This window comes from Diceros bicornis, chromosome 20 (genome assembly GCF_020826845.1).
Source record: "Diceros bicornis minor isolate mBicDic1 chromosome 20, mDicBic1.mat.cur, whole genome shotgun sequence".
Taxonomy (NCBI): domain Eukaryota; kingdom Metazoa; phylum Chordata; class Mammalia; order Perissodactyla; family Rhinocerotidae; genus Diceros; species Diceros bicornis.
In genome coordinates this window covers 48,142,524-48,162,873 of record NC_080759.1, presented here as the reverse complement: position 1 = coordinate 48,162,873, position 20,350 = coordinate 48,142,524, and the positions used below count along the sequence as shown (strand labels likewise).

Here is a 20,350-nt window from a genome sequence, read left to right as displayed (position 1 = left end):
CTCCTTAAATATTCACCTGCTACTGTCAGGCTGCACTAAGGGCTCGCCCAGTATTCGTCTATGATCCAACAGCAGCGAGAGATCAGAATCACAAAGTATGGTTAATGCTGTCAAGTATAAATGTCAGGAGACAGGAGGATTCATGATTTAGATGGAGGATAAAGGTTCAGTGAAGACCTTTCTGGGAAATGATATTTGGATGGAAATGTGAAGGTATGCACAGGAGTTAAGTGGGTGAACACTGAAGGACGGGGAGGGGAAGGGAGAGGAGGAAGACCCAGCAAGAGGAAACTGCTGGGTGCCCTGGCGGAAGGGAAAGCAGCCTGCACAGCCAGAGTCGGGGAATTGAAGGGACAGTTCTGTGATCCTATTGAGAGGCCACTGTTTCCCAGTCAAGTACGGAACTGGTTCTTTTACCCAGGGGAGTAGGGTGGTGGGGAAGATCATGGATCACAGCCCCCCAACACTTTCAAATTAACCATCATTATAATGATATATATAACAGACACAATATACACACAATACATTATATATTACAAGTTATACACGTGTCATATTGTGACTTATAATAAGAAATACATACTTGGTCTTTGTCCCTTTCCTGGCACAGAGCTCCTAAAACACTTGGAATTTCCCTAAGTGAGGAGAGCATTGTTTTTAAGTCTTTTGTTATGTTAATGAGATGACTTTTAGAAAGCCCCTAGGTAACCAAAAGTTGGGGGTCTGGTTGCCAGGGGCACCAACTACATGATTAGAGGGATGGAACTTTCAGTTCCTGCCCTCCCCCTACCTAAGGGGAGGGGAGAGGGGCTGGAGGTTGAGTTCTATCACCAATGGCCTATGATTTAATCAATCATGCCTATGTAACGAAGCCTCCATAAAACCCCAAAAGGACAGTTTGGAGAGCTTCTGGGTTGGTGAACACATGGAAATTCGGGGGAGATTCATGGAGGCTCTGCACCCTCTCCCCATACCTTGCCCTATGCATCTCTCCCACCTGGCTGTTCCTGAGTTATATCCTTTTGTAACAAACTGGTGATCTCATAAGTAAAATGTTTGAGTTCTGTGAGCCGCTCTAGCAAGTTCATCACACCCAAAGAAGGGGTCATTGATACATCTGATCTATAGCTGGTGGATCAGAAGCACAGGTGACAACTTGCTCGGGAATGGCGTCTGAAGAGGGGGGCTGGCACCTTGTAAAACTGAGCCATTAACCTGTGGGATCTGACACTATCTCCAGATAGATGGTGGTAGAACTGAGTTAACAGTTTGGTGGACTGTATAATATGATATATGCTGTATAATACATAGCATATATATTGTAGCATTAGAATGAGATATATAATTAGGTATATACTTTGCTTATCGTAATCACAGAACTATTAAGCCAAAATAAATTTAAGAATTAAATACAAACAAAACATAACACCCATGAAATCCAAATTAACAAGACTAGTTTAACCCTCTGGTTAACGTCGTTTGGCTCAGACTGAAGAGCGCTTTGCACCGTGACAGCCTCATTGCTCCTCTTTGAGCCTGCGGCGCCTGTTCTACCACAGACTGTGTGGTGACTCATGTTCCAGCTCATTCCTCTATTGCAGCCACTGTAAAACAGTAACGTGTACAGCAATTACGATGTTATTCCACCTTCCCTTACGGCAAACACATCACTTACATAGCCAGTCCTACATTTTTCTCATTAGCCCATGGCAATTATCGTCCTAACCCTCGGCGCCAACATGACTGAAAACACAAACATGGGCTTCAGGGAAAACGTGTTCACCCAGATGAACCCGAAGGAGCTTATCCTGTTAAAAAACTTTATGAAGATAATAGTGAAAAAGAAAAAGAACTCAAAGCACTGATATGGGGCCTCAGAGGCCATATTAAAAGTTTTGAGAATTTTTCGTAGGGAGGATGGAAAGTCATAAGACAGTTGTTAAGCAGGAGAGTGTCATGATCAGTTCAAGGTTTTAAAGATCAGTCTGTGTGGAGCATGGAGTGTGGAGCATGGAGTGTGGAGAATGGATAGAGGGAGGCGAGAGAGGGCACAGGGAGACGAGATGTGAGTGCAGAAGGGTAATGAGAGAGGGGACAGCAGAGATGAGAAGGGAGAGGCCCCAGGAGGGACTATGGAGGGAGACAGGAAGGGACGCTGATGGCCCTGGTCAGCAGGGTGGGTGGTACGTGACAGGAGGCATGAGGAATGACGCCTGAGAGCCCAGGATGATGATCTAGGCGCTGGTAACACATCGAACTGTCTATGGAAGATCAGTACACTTTACTGTATGCAATTTTACCTTAATATGGGAGGTCTGGGGGAGAATGACTTCTAGATCCAAGAATGACTTCTTGATCTCAGGCTAGGGACCTGGTACGATGGAGAATCTACTTGCTAAGGGTGAGAAGCATGAGAGGAGGAACACATTTCTGGGAGAAAACAGGATGAATTTAGGACACACCACCCTGAGATGTCCATGAGACAGTTCTGTGATGACACCTTAGGGGCACTGGGACATATATCTGGAACTTAGAGAAGAGACTGGAGCGGGTAGGCGTTTAAGTCTGGGGAGTCATGCAGACCTAGAGAAGGAAAGGCAGGTTGGTTAGAAGATGAGGAGGTGGAAAATGACTGAGGAGCTGAGGAGTGACCAGAGAACAAGGAAGAAACCCAGACTGACGGGGCCCCATGGAGGAGAGGGGGTAATGTGTGGTGTAAGGGGGCTGTGGAATCAAAGGTGTATCTTTCTTTTTTAAAGATGAAACATTTTAGAAATTTCTGAATGATAATGCCAATGATCCAGTAGAAAGGGAGAGGTCAGAGAATCAGGCGCAGGGAGGCTAAAGACGGAGCAAAGTCCCCAGGAAAGCAGGAAGGAAGGATCTGGAGCATACATGAAGAAAAGGACCTCTGAGGTGAACAGGGCCCTTTATCCACCCCACAGGCTCCAGTCCAGTGCAGGTGTCAGCAAACTACGGCCCCCAGATCTGCCCTGCTGCCTGCTTTTGCAAATAAAGTTTCATCGCCACACAGCCCAGCCCTTCATTTGCTTACTGTCTACGAGCGCTTTTGCACTCCAAGGGCAGAGTTGAGTAGTTGTAACTGAGACGGTCTCACCCACAAAGCCTAAAATATATACTCCCTGGCCCTTCACAGAATACCTTGCTGACACCCGACAAACATTCTCCATCGTATGAATCAAATTCCCCTGGTTCACATGACTTTTCTCAAAATATACATGGATCACTCCCTCCCTCGCTTGCTAGAAGACTTAGGAAGCTGCTCTACTGCCCAGAGGATTTAGTCCAAAGGTCTTAGCAAGTAGGACAAAGCCCTTAAGGTGCAAGCCTGCACCAACAAATAGGATTCTCTTCTGAAACGCACACAGGGAGACTGAATTTCAAATCCTGTGTCTGCTGCTTATAGCGAAACCTCTTTGGCACGTCACTCGACAGCTCCAGGCCTCAGCTTCCCACAGAAATTGTCCCTTGGGCTTCCTTGAGGATTACACACAAATTAGTCTTTCTAGATGAATGTCAGTTCCCTTTCTTTGCCTTTCCAATCCCAGCTCCCTCATGTCCCTTAGCATATCCCATAGCTTTATAGGCATACTTTCCATTTCCTATTATCCTTGTTTTCCAAATATCTACGTTTTTGCAAATGCTTCCATGCCCTTCCTCCCCTCTGTGCTGGCCATATTCCTACATACTGTTTGACTCATGCTCATATGTCACTTTCTCTATGAAATATTTCCTTTATTCCTTTTGAGCATCTATTACCACCTTCTCTGAGCAACCATGTACACGTTTCTATTATAGCATTTGGCAGGCTGTCTTCAAATTACTTATTTACATCAGTTTCTTCCCTTCAGAGTAGACGTTCCTGAAAGGCAGTGACTGGGTCTTATTCTTTAATCCCCAAAGCCTAGCACGTAACCTGCCATATCACACAAGCAAGCTTGATCCATGCCTTATTCTGCTGGGTGCCTTTCTCACCCAGGACACAAGTTTGGTTTTGTTTTGTTTTGTTTGTGGTTGTTTTAATAGAGTACTTTTTTTTTTTTTTGCTGGGAAAGATTCACCCTGAGCTAACATCTGTTGCCAATCTTCCTCATGTTTTTTCCCCTCCCCAAAGCCCCAGTACACAGCTGTATATTCTAGTTGTAAGTCCTTCTAGTTCTTCTATGTGAGCCACTGCTACACCATGACTACTGACAGATGAGTGGTATGATTCTGCAACTGGGAACCGAACCCGGGCTGCCGAGGCAGAGTGCTCTGAACTTTAACCACTAGGCCATCAGGGCTGGCTCCAGGCCACAAGTTTTATTCACTGTTCCAATTCAATCACTTCTAAATATATCACTAGAAATAGAAAAAGACCAAACACTCAATTATCATTTCAGAATATAAAAGACATGGTTAAGACAAAATCACTCCAGTTTTGGAAAACCAAAATATGCAACGCACGCGAAAGTCCTAAACTCATAGTCACCCTGGAAATCCTTCCTTTGATTGACATCTGTTGAACGTTGGCCCCTACCACACCTTGTCCTGAGCAGTGAGCTTCACAGATGAATTAGCCACAGGCCTTGCCTACACTGAATATCTTAAAAGGTCATATATACTGAAAAGACCGTAATAAACTAAACTCTGCCTGCCCAATACAATGTGTGAAAAACTGAAGTCACTGTAAAATGTGCTACACCAACCAAGATCAAACGCTGACCTTGTCAGTTAGATGAAATAAAATTCAAGCCAGTTTTAAACTTATATATTTATATTTTAAAAACTATAATAGCATAAACATTCATTTAAACGTCCACAAAAAGACAAAACGAGAGCTTGCGAGGTAACAACCTTGAAAGTGAGACCAAGAAAAGAGGCTTGGACTAGAAGCCTAGAGACGTGGCATTGCTACCAACTAACTGGGGACCTCGGCCAAGGGACACAGGCTCACAAAGTGAGAGAAAAATTGATCTATGACGTCATGTCTAGTTCCAAATAGGCTTATTGTCTGGTTTTAAAGGTATTCGCATAAGAATGTTTTAAAAGTAGTAAAACATGTTATATCCACCAGGGGGCGGATGAAGCCTGAGGAAATCTAAGCAGGGCTTCTGTACACACCAATTTTTATTTTTATACTCAATTTTCTCTTAATTCCCACAGCCCCAACCTCCACTAAAAAAAAAAATGTGCTGGAGAGATCTATTAAAAACCAAAACACATTTTAATGAGAAATCTATTTTTCAAGACTCCATTCCCTGAGTTAATTTAGATAAAGACAGTTACTCTTTTCACATCAGTATTACACAATGGGAGCTTTCTATCTGGGATCCACTCCCCACTCCCCTCGCCCAGCCCCACACCCTCCACCTTATTTCTAAATACCACAGTCTTCGGCATGAAAATGCCAATCCATTTCCATTTTATTACACACACACACACACACACACACACACACACACACACACATACATGCACAATGATCTCATTTGATTTTGCACTTGCTCCCTAAGCTGCTCTGTCTAGCAAGTGATATATTAGTCATGCTCTCATTTTGCCCACTGAAAGTCACAAACACAAGCAATTATCAACGGCAAATATTTAGGGACCTAAGTCCGGAAAACAATTCCATCTTCTTAAAATAGATTAAGTTGTTCTTCTTTCTTTCTGTTAATCTTATTAAATTATATTCTGTGTGCTGAAACAGTGATCTTAAATTCTAACTTCTGAACTTCAGTGAAGTCATCTGAAAAAGGCCACTAGTCATAAGGCAAGTTACTTTATTGGGAACGTGACTCTTAAAAGCTCTGCTTTTTTGGGGTTTTTTAAAATATATTAAGCAAGTAGCTTCATTTCAATTAGTTGCAAATTATAATGATTCATATTTACTTAACTGAATAAACCAACAGTCCCTCTATCCAAGTTGTTTCTGCAGCCCAGAACATTAGTACCATTAAGGTGAAGAAGAGAAGAGAGTATATCCACCCCGATGCTTCCCCTCCTCTTAGAGAAAGAGGCAGACAGAGGCAGGCAGAGAGAGTGCGAGAAAATGAATGACAAGAAGGCACTCTTCTGCCACATTCATATAATTCTGATTTGTTACAAAAACACAAGAGTAATGGGTAAAAACTGCCAGTCAGAAGAACACAATCCCTGAAAGCAGTTTTCCGTGTGCAGCACCTGTAGATAGCATCACAGAGCACCCACGTCAATGAGCTGTTGGAAGGTTCAATGAGTTGATGCCTGAAAAGTTCTTGTCACAGTGTCCAATACACAGTAACCCTTCAAAAACTGTCAGCCATATTTCTTACCCATCTTCAGATACCACACGGGACAGTGTGAGCACCTCACAAATGTCCTCGGTTGGGGGGTCCTCCATTTCCCTTTCCTGGGGTTGCCAAGAGGGGCCTCCTCTGGCACGTCTGCGTGTCCCACGTCCCTCCCTCCCCACAGGAGCAGGAATGGCTTCTCCAACAGGTGAACTAGGGGGAAGGGCTGGTCTGCTCCTCACCATCTGGAAATTGGTTTCCCACCGTGTTTGTGGCCACCAGTTACCTGCCCGGACCCATGACCAGGTGAGTCTGCCTGCCTAATTTGGGGCTGCCATGGTCAGCAAGCCCGATTGGCTGGAAGTCTGAAGCTGACATATGGCTCTCCATCTGTCTCCTGTGCCTTATTTCCATTGAATTGGAAATCCAGAGGGGGAGACGAGGGTCTTATTTGCTGTCCTCCCAAATCCAAACACCCTTTTCCTTTCCCTTTCCTCTTGAAATAATATAATAATTGTTTTGCCACAAGTTGGGACTAGAAAGCCACCTAAACCAGATGTCAAAATCTTCTTCCACAGCAGCAGTTTTAGTATACTACCGGTTCTCAGTAACAGCCGTGCTCCATGAATCAACGCCTGGAAGGACAAATGAATGAAGTGCTTGGATATTCCATGGAAACCTCACGGAAAGTGACATTCTGCATGTCTGCTCTGGATATCAGCCAGCAGTGTTTTGATCGTCACTAGAACACGATTCCAATATAAAGAATTCATGAGAAGATCCAATAGGATGTTACAGCAATATAGGTGATGAGGCCAATTTGAATTAGTTAATAAAAATTGAGAAATATTTTTAAAGAAATACATTCTATTCCTTTTTTAGACAGTTCCTAGTAATAGTTTTGATAGTGGGGCTTCTAGTAGTTTAATAAATAAGACTTGACTGAAATAGATAAGCCAAGACCCTTCTCCCTCGCCAAAAAAATTAATTGAAATAAGCATACCCTTCTATCATTTCCTTAACATATACATAGTAAGTCCCTTTTCCCTTTTTGGTAGCTAATTCAAAGGTAAACTTTAGGAATATAAAATTAAAATCAATAAAAATTCTTAAATTTGGGAGATTCTATCTAGAGTAATTTTATATTAGGGAAAAAAGGAATCTTGCTCAAATATATAAGGATTCTGACTAGCACTCTGGAATATATAAAGCATTTTAAATTTGAAAGAACTATGCAACATTTCCTTAAATCGACAGAAGGACCACGTCTCAATGGAATAAACCGAAGAATAATTAAGGCAAACAAAAAAAAGAAATGAAACCAGAGTAATTATTCTGAGGCCAAGAGCCGACAAATGTGGTCCATCTTGCTTACCTAAGTCAGCTCCTCGAGTCTTCTGAAGGCTGTAGTTATCAAGCTATTCAAAATAGAAAACTATATCTGAGAAATTCAGGTACTTATTGAAATTTTTTTCATGAATGTTCTAAGCAGGTTTTGTGTTTTGGGAGCTGGTTGAGAAAGAGTTGCTGGTAGACACACCACCGGGTTTGGTTCTAACACCAGCTCTCCAAACGGTCCCCTCTCCAGCCCTTTGCTAGCCTCCTGGTTGGCTGGTTACCTGATGAGGATGCACTGGTTGTCGTGGCGCTTCCACAGGCAGCGGTAGCACTCGTTGGCGACGGCGAAGACGTGGGGGGGCAGCTCCCCCAGGTGGCATTTGCTGTACCGCTCCATGGTGGCACGCTCATACAGGCCGGCGATGGTCTTGTAGGGGTTCACGGAGGCGATGATGGAGCCGATGTAGGTCTGCAAGCACACGGGGTGGGGAGACAGAGCGACACCGGGTTACACACGGCACTGGGTGGGGGAGTGGTAGCTGGACAAAGCCCTCTCGCCTCCACCCACGCTGGGACAGAGACGGAAGAGTCTGGATGCAGCTCCATGCTGGTCCACACTGGGAAAGGAGGAGCTGCCACATCTCCCCAAAGCCACCTGTCTGAGCTCTAACAGAATCCACCTGAGTGCGAATTAAGGGGAAAGATGACTTTTCCCCACTACATGCATTTTTCCTATATCTTTTGGTAAAAATGTTGTCATTCTTAACAAATGATTGAAGCCATTTCAAGGAAGGCTTGCAGCGAGAGGTAAACAAGAGAAAGAAGATGGTGAAGCCCAGGCCCAAATCCCTGCTCTCCGGTGACCTCCTAATCCCGGTGACCTCCTAATCCTGTCCCGAGCACAAAGGACTGTCCAGTTCCAGCCTCCTTCCTCATCAGGTGGCCATTAGGAAATGGCAGGATTTAAGAAATGACAAGAGAGACAGAGGGGCTGGGGGAAGGGGAATGGAGAGTCATTGTTTAATGAGCACAGAGTTTCCGTTTGGGATGGGGAGAAAGTTCTGGAGGTAGCTAGTGGTTATGGCTGCACAACATTGCAAATGTATTTAATGAACTAAATGGTACACTTAAAAACAGTCAAAATGGTAAATTTTATGTTATGTCTGTTGAGCCACAAATTTTAAAAAGTAACAAGACCATTTTGAAAATACTAGGTGTTCTTTCAGTAATCTCAAACATCTCATGAAGTGCCATATAACTTATCTGGAACTTAGCTGAGTGACAATCTTACCTTTCTGGGACAAAATCCAGGCCAGAAATTAAGCAAAATCTTCAGAGCAGCAGAACAGAGGCTACAAAGTTATTAAAGGGTAGAGCCTTATGCCTCCTCCATATGGACATAACTATTCACTTGTACTTCTGCAAGCAACACTAATGAGGTTTGGTTATGTGGCTTCCAGGCTCAGACACAACTGAAGAAGCAAGTCAGAGGAAGTGGAAGTGGAAAGCTACAACCACCACCACCCACCAGTCCACTTCTACAGAGCACGTGCACGGTGCCAAGGGCTTTACAGAGTGTTAGGGGCTGAACTGTGTCCCCCCCAAATTCACATGTTGAAACTACCTCGGAATGAGACTATACATGGAGATAGAGCCTTTAAAGAGATGTTTAAGTTAACCATAAGGGTGGGTCCTAATCCAATCTGACTGGTGTCCTTTATAAGAAGAAATTTGGATACACAAAGAAATACCAGAGACGCGTGCGCACAGATAAAGATGATGTGAGGACACAGCAAGAAGGCAGCCATCTGCGAGCCAGGGAGAGAGGCCTCAACAGTAACCAACCCTGCTGGATATTTTGATCTTGGACTTCTGGCCTCCAGAACTATGAGAAAATTAATTTCTGTTGTTTAAGCCACCCAATGATATGGTGTCATGGCAGCAGACAAATTCACAAGACCTGACCCTTTAACACTCACAATAACCCCAGGAGGTTCACAGAATTACTACACCTATCCTTCAGATGAGGAAACTGAGCCATAGAGGTAAAATTTTGTGTACGAGGGCCAGTCCGGTGGCGCAAGCAGTTGGGTGCACGCGCTCCGCTGTGGCGGCCTGGGGTTCCCCGGTTCGGATCCTGGGTGCACACCGATGCACCACTTGTCAAGCCATGCTGTGACGGTGTCCCATATAAAGTGGAGGAAGACAGGCATGAATGTTAGCCCAGGGCCAGTCTTCCTCAGCAAAAAGAGGAGGATTGGCAGATGTTAGCTCAGGGCTGACCTTCCTCACAAAAAAAAAAAAGAAAAAAATTGTGTACAGTCACACAGCCAGTAAATGGTAGAGATGAGCCCAGGTAACCTAATTCCAGAGTCTTCTCTTCTCCCATTCATTGGCAAGGCATGGCCACGCAGCAGAGAAAAAGAAAAGCAAGAAACACTAGACAGAAAGTCCAAACATCCTGAGAGCATCTGTACCATATTATAGCAATTTGTAATCATTTATATTCATCGTGACTGCTGCCAGGAACATCAAGCAAAGTATTGCATGTACCGTGTAACTGTTTTCAAATGTAGGGAGGTCTATAAGATGTTTTGGAAACATTCTAAACCAAAAAAATATTAAAACATAAAAGAGATATTACCATATGACCCAATGATTCCACTCCTAGGTATATACCCCAAAGAAAAAAAACGGGGACTCTAACAAATATATAGCAGCATTATTCACAATAGCCTAAAGGTGGAAACAGCCCAAATGTCAATCATCAGATAGATGGGTAAACAAGATGTGGTATATCCATACAATGGAATATTATTTGGCTACAAAAAGGAATGAAGCACTGATACTTGCTACAATGTAGATTAACCATGAAAACATTACATTAAGTTTAAGAGGCCAGACACAAAAGTTCTCATATCCAGAACAGGTAAATCCACAGAGACAGAACGATTGGTGGTAGTTATAATATTGCAGGGGTGAGGAGGCAGGAACGGGGAGCGATGGCTTAGTGGGTACAGGGTTTCCATTTGGGGTGATGACAATATTTCGGAACTAAATAGATGTACTGGTTGTACAACACTGTGAAGGTACTAAATGCTACTGAACTGGATACTTGAAAGTGGTTGATTTTATGTTATGTGAATTTCACCTCAATTAAAAAAAAAGATGTGATGCTTTCATGGGTAAATGTTTGGGTTCCCAGAAACTTCGACTCTCTAGAAAGCCCATTTTTCCCTGTCAGAGCACTGTGGGGAAGACTTGGCAGAGACGAAAAGATGGAAGCTGCTTTTTCCTCTGGGGAAGGAAAGTATCCTACTTCTAAAGGAGAAGAGAACCACCTGCTTCCCTGGAGGATGCCATACATCCTCCATCAACACCTTGACCACAGGCATTCCAGTGCCTTCTTTTATGTCAACGATTTGCAGAGGTGAGGGAGGGAGGCAGGCGGTGTGTGAGGCTCTGGGTGTCTGGCCCCTTCCTCTACTTCGTCTAAAATGTCAAGCCTATTTCTACCCTTTTGGTAGTTGTATGATTATTATTTTTTTAATTCTGTAAAATATCAAAAATGTTCATTTTTCTGTGAAATATGTTCTTACTTTTTTCCTACTTTGGGAGAAGTCATCAATGTCGTCTCTCTTCATGTAGCTAGGTAGGTACCCTGCGATCCTCTTTTTCAGTTACAAGTAAAACGTAAAAGCCACAGTCAGGGCATCAAGTTGATTATTAAATTTAATTAACTTAATATTAGGATATTAACCCACCATTAACAGACCCTTTAAAAAAATGATATGCCCATATCTTGAAAATTTTGCACGCCCTGTTCATAACATGTTTGTATAGTTGTAAAATTCTGAGATGAGTTTTTTTTTTTTAAAGTGTTGCTTTACTCATTAAAAACATCATAACCTTTTCACAAAAGCTTTCCTTTGAAAGTGATTAATTTTGGTCAAAACCTCATAGGCATGCCACCCCCTCCTAGTCGGGGAACTCACTAGTTGTACAGCCTCCCTTAAGATACTGCTCATCCTGACAGTGTGGATGACACAGGTTTTGTACGTGGGTAGAAGACCCCTGGGCATTAAGCTTGTTAGCAAAGATGAAGACAGAACATCCAAAATGGTCTGACGCCTAGTTTAGTTTTTAAGTAATTCACATAGCACTTCATTCAGTGAAATCGTTTTAAAGTGTTTCAAGACGACAACGGGGTCAGTGGCTGCGGCCGTTACAGACAACACATGTGTCCTCCCACCCAAATCCACAGTGATTCTGGAGAAGGGAAGCCGGCACTCTGAACAGCAGACATTCAGCAAAAAGGCAGCCCGCAGAACTGGCAGATATTTCACTGGTGGTCACGCGTGGTGGACCCACTAACACATCACGATACCTCTCCCCACGGAGCTCAGTCACCGTCACACAGTCAGAGCTGGCCTGTGAGCTGAGGCCCCACTAGTACCTCTGGCTCAGAAAAATCATTCCAACACGCCTAAAGACTGCTCCATTGTTGAGCTGCCATCTTTCAGGAGGGAAGAGAACAGTGCATGCCATGAAAACAGAGCACTTTCACAAATGGCCTCAAAAGGCACATAATTTGGGGGTGAAAGACAAAATCCAAAGCTGGTTTAGTTCTCAGAAGAACTTACTCGCACAAAATGACTGCCATGGCTCTGGTGGTCGTAAGCTTTTCCTAAAACTTCATCTTCCGGTCCGACTTTCACAACAAAATACTGAAGATGCATTTCTCATCTTTCCATCAGATTAGCGAGTTATGACGAAGAAAACATGGTCCTTTATTATTACACATCGTCGAGAAATTATAAATTCCATATAAATATTGCTAATAACTTTCATCGCTTTATGCAAGAAAGCCTAAATTTTTTGCATTTTGATGGAAAAGTTCTGGAAGCATGCAGCACATGCCTTCATGTTCTCAAACCCAGGGTAGTGTACCTCATTTAATCTTCTCTTGAGGATTTTTGGTCACTCAGGCTCTCAGCCCATAAAATGATGCCCGCCCTGAAGGCATCTTCTAATCTCCACTAACATCACCCCAGGCTCCCGAGCTCCCACCGAGCCTCCATCTGCCGCTTCTCAACTTTGCCATGTGCCCCAGGGGGTACCATTTGAGGGTGGCTCTAAATCTCCTGTGATAAAAGGCTGAAGGCTTTTCCTCCTGGGTCCTGCTATGTTGGAGGAAAGGCGGAAGGTACTGAAAGAGTTTGCAGATAAAAAAGATAGCTTTGCTGTATAGATAACAGAAGATACCAAACCAGGTTTTTATTTTACTTTTCATTCCACACACCATATAATGCATCAAATAAAAAATTTCAAAATGATACTGCATTTCAACTGCTTAAAACGTTCACCATTAAGGTAACTTACAAAGTTGCCTGTCCTTAACCACGTGACAATTCTTCACGCCCCATGAGCACTTTATATCTTTAAACCAGACCGTGAGTTGAATTCCCCTGTCCCAAAAATGTTCAGGACCCTTCTCCTCACTGGGTGTACAGAGATCACTTAAGTATAAAATAAACAGCTGCACTAGATTTTAAAAGATCAAGCATTTAGTGGTCTACGGCTATATTCCAATGTGACTCTTTCTAAGAATGTAGGAGTCACTGTTGGGATCCTTTCTATTTTGTGCTTGGGGCTTCCAACATACAAAATGTATATTCTAAAAAAATTAAGTTTAGACCATATTAAATACTCTAAGCAAAGAGAGACCTAACCTACATACACTTATAACATGTCCTGGATCTGTTGTTCTCAAGGTTTTCCTTAAATCCACGTTCTCCAAGCACATTCTTGTTCTCTTTTGTATATTCCTACTGAGCCAAGAATGGTTTTTCAAACTTTACTTTCTACAGGGTGTATAAAAAAATATTAAGTACACAATAGCCAAAGGTGTAAGCAACTCAAGTATCCATCAATGGATGAATAGATAAGCAAAATGTGGTATATTCATACAGTGGAATATTATTCGGCCCTAAAAAGGAAGGAAATTCTGACACATGCTACAACATGGATGAAACTTGAAGACATTACACTAACTGAAATAAGCCAGTCACAAAAAGATAAATATTATATGATTCCATTCAAATGAAGTACCTTGGGTACTCAAACTCGTAGAGACAGAAAGTAGAAAGGTGGTTGCCATGGGCTGGCTTGAATGGGCAATGAGGAGTTGTTTAATGGGTATGGAGTTCCAGTTTTGCAAGATAAAAAGAGTTCTAAAAGAGTCACAACAACGTGAATATACTTAACACTACTGAATTATCCACTTAAAAATGGTTAAGATAAATTTTGTTATGTGTATCTTACCACAATTAAACATTTTTAAAAATTAAAAAAATATTTAATGTTTTTAGTAGTCCCCCCTTGTCTGCTGGGGATATGTTCCAAGACCCCCCATGGAGGCCTGAAACCACGGATAGCACCAAACCCTATGTATATACTATATATTACATTTTTTCCTATACATGCATTCCTATGATAAAGTTCAATTTATAAATTAGGCACAGCTAGAGATTAACAACAATAACTAATAATAAAATAGAACAATTATAACAATATATTATAATAAAAGTTACTGTAGATCTTAGCAACCTCAGCATAGGATTTTTTTTCTTTCCTTATTGAGTCAAGAGCTTTCACCTTTTCACTTAAAGGAAATACTTGATGGCTTCTCTTTGGCACGTCTGCATTGCCAGCATCACTACTCTTGTGCTTTGGGGCCATTATTAAGTAAAAAGTAATAGTTACTTGAACACAAGCAGCGCGATACCGCAACAGTCGATTTGATAACCCAGACAGCTACTAAGTGACTAACGGGTGGGTACAGGATACAGCTTGGATCCACTGGACAAAGGGACGATTCACGCCCCAGGTGGGACCGAGTGAGATTTTATCACACTACTGAGAATGGCACACAATTTAAAACTTATGAATTGTTTATTTCTGGAATTTTCCATTTAATATTTTTGGACCAAGGTTGACTGCAGGTAACTGAAACCTCGGAAAGCAAAACCTCGGATGGGGGTGTTACACTATTAAGTAATATTGAGAATTCTGGCACTGATAGAATACCTTAGTCTCTGTTTTATAAGTTCAAAGAGAGATCTGAAAACAAGTGCAGAATTAAGGGTAAGTAACAAGAAGCATCACGCTCCTCAACTTTAATAAAAAAGTTTTAAGATACACAACCTTCAAATTTAACCCAAATTGAGAAACAAAAATGCTTTCATGACAAATTACCGGCTATTCAGCAAGGGAGAGAATAAAAGGCATTTAGATTTTCAGGGATGAAATAATCTCATTAGAGTTCATTTATTTATTTATTTATTTTTTGTGAGGCAGATCAGCCCTGAGCTTAACATCCATGCTAATCCTCCTCTTGTTCCTGAGGAAGACCGGCTCTAAGCTAACATCTATTGCCAATCCTCCTCCTTTTTTTCCCCAAAGCCCCAGTAGATAGTTGTATGTCATAGCTGCACATCCTTCTAGTTGCTGTATGTGGGATGCAGCCTCAGCACGGCCGGGGAAGCGGTGCGTCGGTGTGCGCCCGGGATCCGAACCCGGGCCGCCAGCAGCGGAGCTCGCGCACTTAACCGCTAAGCCACGGGGCCAGCCCTAGTACCTCCATTTAGTACCAAGGGTAAACTAGGCTCTTAAAAACACAAATGCACAAGTTTTACTATTTCACTTTCTACTAATGACCTAAGTCATTTCTTAAAAGGCTTGTCACCAGACTTGAAATGACAATTAAGTCTTCATGTTTCCAAAACAACTTTACCTGACATTTCATAATCCTGGGGCACAGAGGACAATCCTACCTGTGCAGACACATCATCACACGCCCTCATTTGCCCTGATGTAACCTTGAGATGTGGGCAGGGCAGAGGCCAGTGTTCTGTCTCCTCTGACAGATGAAGGAATGGTAAGTGCTGCCCCTACAGTCACGGACCCAGTGAGTGTGAGTGAGGACAGGAACCCGGGTTCCCAGCATGTCACACAGTGGGTCTTCGGGGACCCCCTTCACCACTCTCCCATGGACAGAACAGGAATCGTCCCAGACTCTGTCCAGCCTCCTCGCCAGCGGCCAGTGTCTCCATGTCCTGTACACTCTGCTTTCAGTTAACTCTAGAATCTATCTCCTTCCCTCCATCTCTGCCACCCTGGCCTGACTTGCTTAGATTCCCACAAAAGCCTCTTTCCTCACTGATTTCCCACACCGTCTTGCATGCTCAATCCAAACTCACACTTGACACATGAACTTCTCAAGATCAAAACTCCTGCTTAAAACTCTTCAATAACCTCATTAAAACAAAAAACAAAAATACTCTTCAACAGCTCCCATGACCTTCTGGGTCAACCCATAGGAATACTCGAGAAGAGCGTTTGAGCGGCTCCAAAACAGTGACAGAACAGCCCAAGTCTTAACGAATTCTTCTCAGAACAGTTTCACAAGGGAGGCCTTCAGTTACTTACTCATTGAGATTTCACTGTTTGTGCCCATGTTCAGGCCAAATAGCACTTTTGAACCCACCTAAAACAGAGGTATAGACAACATGGCAACAACAGTAATAATTCCTCATAGTTTATTCAAAGAAAGACAAACTAGGTGACATCTTAGAGATCCATTAGCAAAAATGATTACGGCCAAGGACATCTTATCTTTTCTCCCACTACCTTCAACATACCACTTCACATGGGTTATTTTGTCACTGAAAGGCTGCATGGATAAGAGATTCATTGAATAATAAGGCAAGTTCAACATGTAATAAGTAAAAATGGCGACTGGGGATTGGAGGGGGTAGGAGAAGAGCCTAGTTGTAAAGTAGGTGCCAAGTGAAGCAAAGATAAAATGAAGGAGGAAATCCTAAGAGCTGTGAGACAACATCTGTTGCATGCTTGCACCATTTATCACTCTATAAAAAGGTATTATTATGGCTCTAAAAATGGCCATGATAACGCGATGCCGTTTAAGACTCTGGACACATGCACGTCTCAAACATGAGGGGGGGGCCAGGTACTGGTTTCCTCATATTGGATTCCAAATTCCACAAGAATAAATAGCTTGGTCATTTTAACAGCTTTTCAGAAATAGAAAGTACATTCTATTTTGAAGCACATAAAAAAAAATTTCCTAGTCAGAAAAGTTCCACAGAACTCACCAAAAAATACATTTCCTTGCCCATTTTAATAATCTGGAACAGCTGCAGTGCATATTGCTTAAAAATGTTGGGAGAAACTCACTGCATTTCTTCAATCTGAAATCTACCAATTCAAGGTTTTCAAAAGGCATAAGGGTGTAATACCTAGCACCTAACCTCCTTACCAAAAAAAATCAAACATAAGTAAGAAAACTGAAAGTGGCCTCAGATGCCCTCTGCTTGTAGATACGGAGGGATCCGTGCTACCACAGGGAAGTCATTACTCCAACATAGGAGCAAATGATCTAGACAGCAAGGGTTGGTCAAATCAGAGACCCAGAAGTCTTCAGCCTTCCTTCCCTGGTATACTGGTGTAACCCCTCTGGGCCTAAGATTCTCATCAGCGATAACAACACATCCTCTGTTACCCCACATGATTGCTATGTGAAAGTGCTATGTGAATCAGAGGTATTTATTATTGTTTTTGTTAATGAAGATAAAACCACAACTGCTTCTCACCATGTGGTCCTGAAAAACTGGATGTAGACCAAGTACTCTGAAAAGCATTAGGGAAAGTGGTTAAAGTCAGTGCCATGGCATACTTTCCTAAAGAGAAGAACTTGTTTAGAAGTGGGATTCATCAGCCAGATTTATCTCCTACTCATCATTCTCCTCTTTCCTTCTCTCTCCCCCTCTTCCTGTCCCTCTCCCCACCCACCTCTCTCATCTCAGCTAAATATGGCTATGACTTACTTCCCAAATCTTGATCTTGAATGCAGCTTCACTTTTAAATTACAGATCCGTATACTCAATGGCCCACTGGACATCTTCATTTGGATATTTCTTAGCTCAAACTCAACACGGACAAGGCGGATCTCCTCCAAAACACCTGTTTCTTCTCACATAGTCACATCTTGACAAACAGCACCATGGTCTACACAAATGGTTAATCCAGAAATCTTGGAGTCACCCTGTGAAATTCAGCCCACTTGCCCCCAAAACCCAAACACTTAAATTCTGCCTCAGTATCCTTCACACTTCAACTCCCCCAGGACTGGTTCGGAATCCCATCACTTCCCATCTGGTTTGCTGCTCACCCCTCCTCCTAGACTGGACTGGATACCTGTTGCACCCATCCATCACCCCACTGCCAGATTGAGTTTTTCCAGAATGCACGTTTCAAGTCATCCCCTACAGCCCTCACGAATAAACTGGAGCTCAGTAACTTACACAGAGCCCTCCCTCACCCGCTCCTGACCACCTTGCCAGCCAGCTGCACGCAACCTGCCTTTCAGCGTCTTGACCGTCCTGCAGTTGGACAAATGCATCACACTCTTTCACGCCTTGCACATGCTGATCTGCTGGGAATACACCACCCTCTTTCTTGGCCAAATTCCCCTACGAATGCTTCAAAACTCAGCGCAGCTCAGCTGGGAATCATTTTCTGAACTTCTCCTCACCTCCTCCTTCGGATGCTCATTCTTTGTGTTCCCAGTAACTACTTTTATCACACTCATTGTCACCCTGAGCTACTGTCAATGGTTTGCTTGTGTCCATCTTCACCAATAAACTGGGAGGTCTTGGAGGGGCAGCGCCTTTCAATAATCCAATCTTCCAAGAAACAATTACTGTAAATAAGAGTAATTCTGCATCCTTGGAGCTAGCACTCAGCCTGGCACGTATGCAGCGCTGCATCTCTGTAGATATATTGTAGGCACACGATTTGACCACCAATCCACCAAATAATTTCATGTTTTAACTGTGTTCTAGTACTCCATGCCCACTATCTTCTACACAACAAAATTGTTGGCCACTGTTATCCAACTAAACAATTAAAAACATTTTTTAACAATTAAAAAAACTCTTAAGCATTCAAGTGTGTTGAAAAGAAAACTAGATTACAACAGATAACTCAAGTTGTTACTGAAGTCAAACCCTTAAATTTAGAAGTGATGTTCCATTTAATTTGAGTGAATTTCTAACTAAAATTCCCTAATTATTGAAAGGGATCTGACCCAAAAGAGAGGCAGGAAAGGGGAAAAAAAAAAAAATCACAAAAACAAAGTTCCTAATTGCCACCATCATGTGCTGATGTGGAAGTGGCCACTCAAAAGCATAAACGTTCAGTAAAGTTTAAAAATACATATAGTCAGACAGATGGTTACAATCATCTTTTGGCAACACCAGTCTTGATTTCATGTGGAAAAAAACCCCTGACAAACCACACTGTATTCAGCTGTTCCCGGTATGAGATACATGCCAAGACTGCTAACCATCCGGTCTTCAGGCCATCCCTGAATCCGTGAGAGGCACACTGTTACTTGACACTGGCTTTGGGAAGGGACGGAAACCAACCAAAAAACAGTCTACTTTAGGAAAACTCAACTCAAGGAAATGAATCGCAGATTTAGGTTTGCATGTCCAAAACAGTAGACTCCATGGCATGGTAGCCCAGTCTTAACACCACACGCAGCCCATAATTCCCCACAGGTGAACCCAGTTCACCTGCCTGCTGCAATTAATAGGTCTTTCACTGGCTGTTGCCTGCTAACACCTTTTGCTTGACAGGAGCAGGCTTCCAAGTTAATTCAGGAACAACATCAAATACATTTACAGCTTCAGTCTGAAATGCCACCTAACCAAAGGAGGATATTTTTGAAACACCTAAAAATACATTAGCTGTGAAGAATCTTTTGTGCTTGCATAGCATTTATCTTTAGACACAGCCCCATTTCTTAAAATGGGCTCGTTTGATTCTCATCTCTGCACTGTTTGTTCGGCAAGACCAACAAACTAACCAAGGAGCTGGGTGGAACACAGAACGGCTTCCTCTGGAGCCATCCCCAACACCATAATTGCAGACAAGCTCTGAAGTTCTCTGCAGCTTTCCCCGTGATGTGGTTTTGAGCCATTCCTAACAGGCTGGGAGAAGAGTCTCCTCCATACAATTGACCCAGAGCACGACCAACCCTATAATGGGGAGAATGTGCTTCTCTTCCATCCGGCGGAAAACAAAACTGCCACCTCACGGGGCTTGCTTGGCAGTCCCTCCACCGGACGTGGAGCTTACGTTTAATACAACAGAAACCCCATCTGCTCTCGTCAACACCGTGTTTAGATGCTGGGTACGTAACAATTTGAAATGATCCAGGCTCCAGAGAATACAGTACGACAGACATCCAAAACCCAACCCGTCTCTCCCACTCGCCTCTCCTCGAGTTGCTGCCAGGACTGTCGGCGCCATGTTCTCATGGCCATTGGGGCTTGACAAGGCTGGGAGTCATTAAAGCTAATCTTTCCTCCTTCACCTCCTCCCCGACAATTCTCAGATCTATTCTTCTCTAGCTCATACCCATCACTATCCTAGTCTAAAACCCTCATCTCTTCATCCTTGAATTACTGCAACATTCTCTCAGCCAATCCACTCTCTATGGTCCACATCGCATCGCTTCCCATCAACTTTTGTAAATTCTTTCTTAGGGAAGTTCTCTCTTCTAAAACTTTTAACAAAGATGGTGTAGTCTCTATGCCACCAAGCTCAGACGTTGCTGACTAGCTTTAACTAAGGAAGGGATTCTCAGCCTC

General features: G+C 42.9%; 1 protein-coding gene across 1 annotated transcript in view; it reads right to left on the bottom strand.

Annotated features, from left to right (window-relative positions):
* Nucleotides 1–20,350, bottom strand: part of MYO10 (myosin X) — a 214,619-nt gene that overhangs the window by 97,035 nt on the left and 97,234 nt on the right. Inside the window, exon 4 of the mRNA XM_058564310.1 lies at nucleotides 7,892–8,079. Coding sequence (XP_058420293.1) covers nucleotides 7,892–8,079 — 188 coding nt within the window. The remainder of the gene's footprint in view (nucleotides 1–7,891; nucleotides 8,080–20,350) is intronic.